This window comes from Charadrius vociferus, unplaced genomic scaffold (genome assembly GCF_000708025.1).
Source record: "Charadrius vociferus isolate BGI_N301 unplaced genomic scaffold, ASM70802v2 scaffold2233, whole genome shotgun sequence".
In the NCBI taxonomy this organism is placed as follows: domain Eukaryota; kingdom Metazoa; phylum Chordata; class Aves; order Charadriiformes; family Charadriidae; genus Charadrius; species Charadrius vociferus.
In genome coordinates, this window is record NW_009647715.1 from 21,872 (window position 1) to 23,676 (window position 1,805).

At 59.8% G+C, this 1,805-nt stretch overlaps 1 protein-coding gene across 1 annotated transcript in view; it reads left to right on the forward strand.

The window, feature by feature from the left end:
* LOC104283344 (mucin-17-like) overlaps positions 1-1,797 on the forward strand; it is a gene marked incomplete at both ends in the record, with an annotated part of 7,399 nt that extends 5,602 nt beyond the window's left edge. The window contains one exon of the mRNA XM_009881507.1: positions 115-1,797. Coding sequence (XP_009879809.1) covers positions 115-1,797 — 1,683 coding nt within the window. The remainder of the gene's footprint in view (positions 1-114) is intronic.
* Positions 1,798-1,805: the final 8 nt, after the last annotated feature.

Genomic DNA, 1,805 nt, shown 5'->3' on the forward strand with positions numbered 1-1,805 from the left:
CGGGGCAGCTGGGACCACGGCTACGGGGCCACGGCCGGGAGCGCAGCCATGGCGCGGAGCATCTCACACCAACGGCGTGGTCCTGGGTCTGCGGAGGAGAGCGTCTTGCACCAGCATGTGTCCGTGGCTGGGAGGATCTCGCCCAAGTTCATGCCCATGGATGGGAACATCTTGCATGAGCGCCAAGGCCACAGATCCACACGTGAAAGCATCTTCTGTGTGTCCACGGGTGGGAGCATCTCACAAGAGCACCAGGGTCATGTGCCTACAGAGGGGAGCATCTCAGCCGCGTTCATGCCCGTGGAGAAGAACATCTCGCCCATGGAGAAGAACATCTCACCCACGTCCACGCTCATGGAGAAGAACGTCTCGCCCGAGTCCATGCCCGCAGATGAGAGCACCTTCCATGACCATCAAGCCCATGGATCCACGTACAAGAGCATCTTCCACATGTCTACAGATGGGACCATCTCCCCGAGGTCCGTGCCCACGGATGGAAGCGTCTTCCACGAGCAGCAAGGCTGGCGATTCGCTTGTGAGACCATCTCGCGCGTGTCCATGGGTGGCAGCATCTCAAACGAGCACCGTGGCTATGTGCCTACAGACGGAAAGATCTCACCCAGGTCAGTGTCCATGGATGGGAACATCTCCCCCATGTCCGTTCCTGTGGATGAGATCATCTTGCAGGAGCACATGCCGATAGATGGGACCGTATTGCCCAAGACCACGCCCATGGATGGGACCAGCTCTCTCAAGTTCATGCCCATGGATGGGACCACCTCTCCCAAAGCCATGCCCACAGATGGGACCACCTCGCTCAAGTTCACGCCCACGGATGGGACCACCTCGCCCAAGTTCATGCCCATGGATGGGACCAGCTCTCTCAAGTTCATGCCCATGGACAAGACCACCTCTCCCAAGGCCATGCCCACAGATGGGACCACCTCGCCCAAGTTCATGCCCATGGATGGGACCAGCTCTCTCAAGTTCATGCCCATGGACAAGACCACCTCTCCCAAGGCCATGCCCACAGATGGGACCACCTCGCCCAAGTTCATGCCCATGGATGGGACCAGCTCTCTCAAGTTCATGCCCATGGACGAGACCACCTCTCCCAAAGCCATGCCCACAGATGGGACCACCTCGCTCAAGTTCACGCCCACGGATGGGACCACCTCGCCCGAGTTCATGCCCATGGACAGGACCACCTCTCCCGAGTTCATGCCCATGGATGGGACCAGCTCTCTCAAGTTCATGCCCATGGACGAGACCACCTCTCCCAAGGCCATGCCCGTGGATGGGACCGCCTTGCCCAAGGCCATGCCCACAGATGGGACCATCTCGCCCAAGTTCATGCCCATGGATGGGACCAGCTCTCTCAAGTTCATGCCCATGGACGAGACCACCTCTCCCAAGGCCATGCCCACAGATGGGACCATCTCGCCCAAGTTCATGCCCATGGATGGGACCAGCTCTCTCAAGTTCATGCCTATGGAGGAGACCACCTCACCCAAGTTCATGCCCATGGACAGGACCACCTCACCCAAGTTCACGCCCACGGATGGGACCACCTCGCCCAAGTTCATGCCCACAGATGGAACCATCTCACCCAAGGCCATGCCCACGGACGGCACCACCTCGCCCACGCAGTGGCACCCCGAATTGAGCGAAGAGGAAGAGGAGGGTGACGATGAAGATGACCATGGCTGCTCCTCCCGGGAGGAAGACGCTGAGGAAGAGGAGGACCTGGAGGAGGAAGAACCCTACTTCCACACCAACCCCCTCTTCCAGAGCCGGGTACCGCC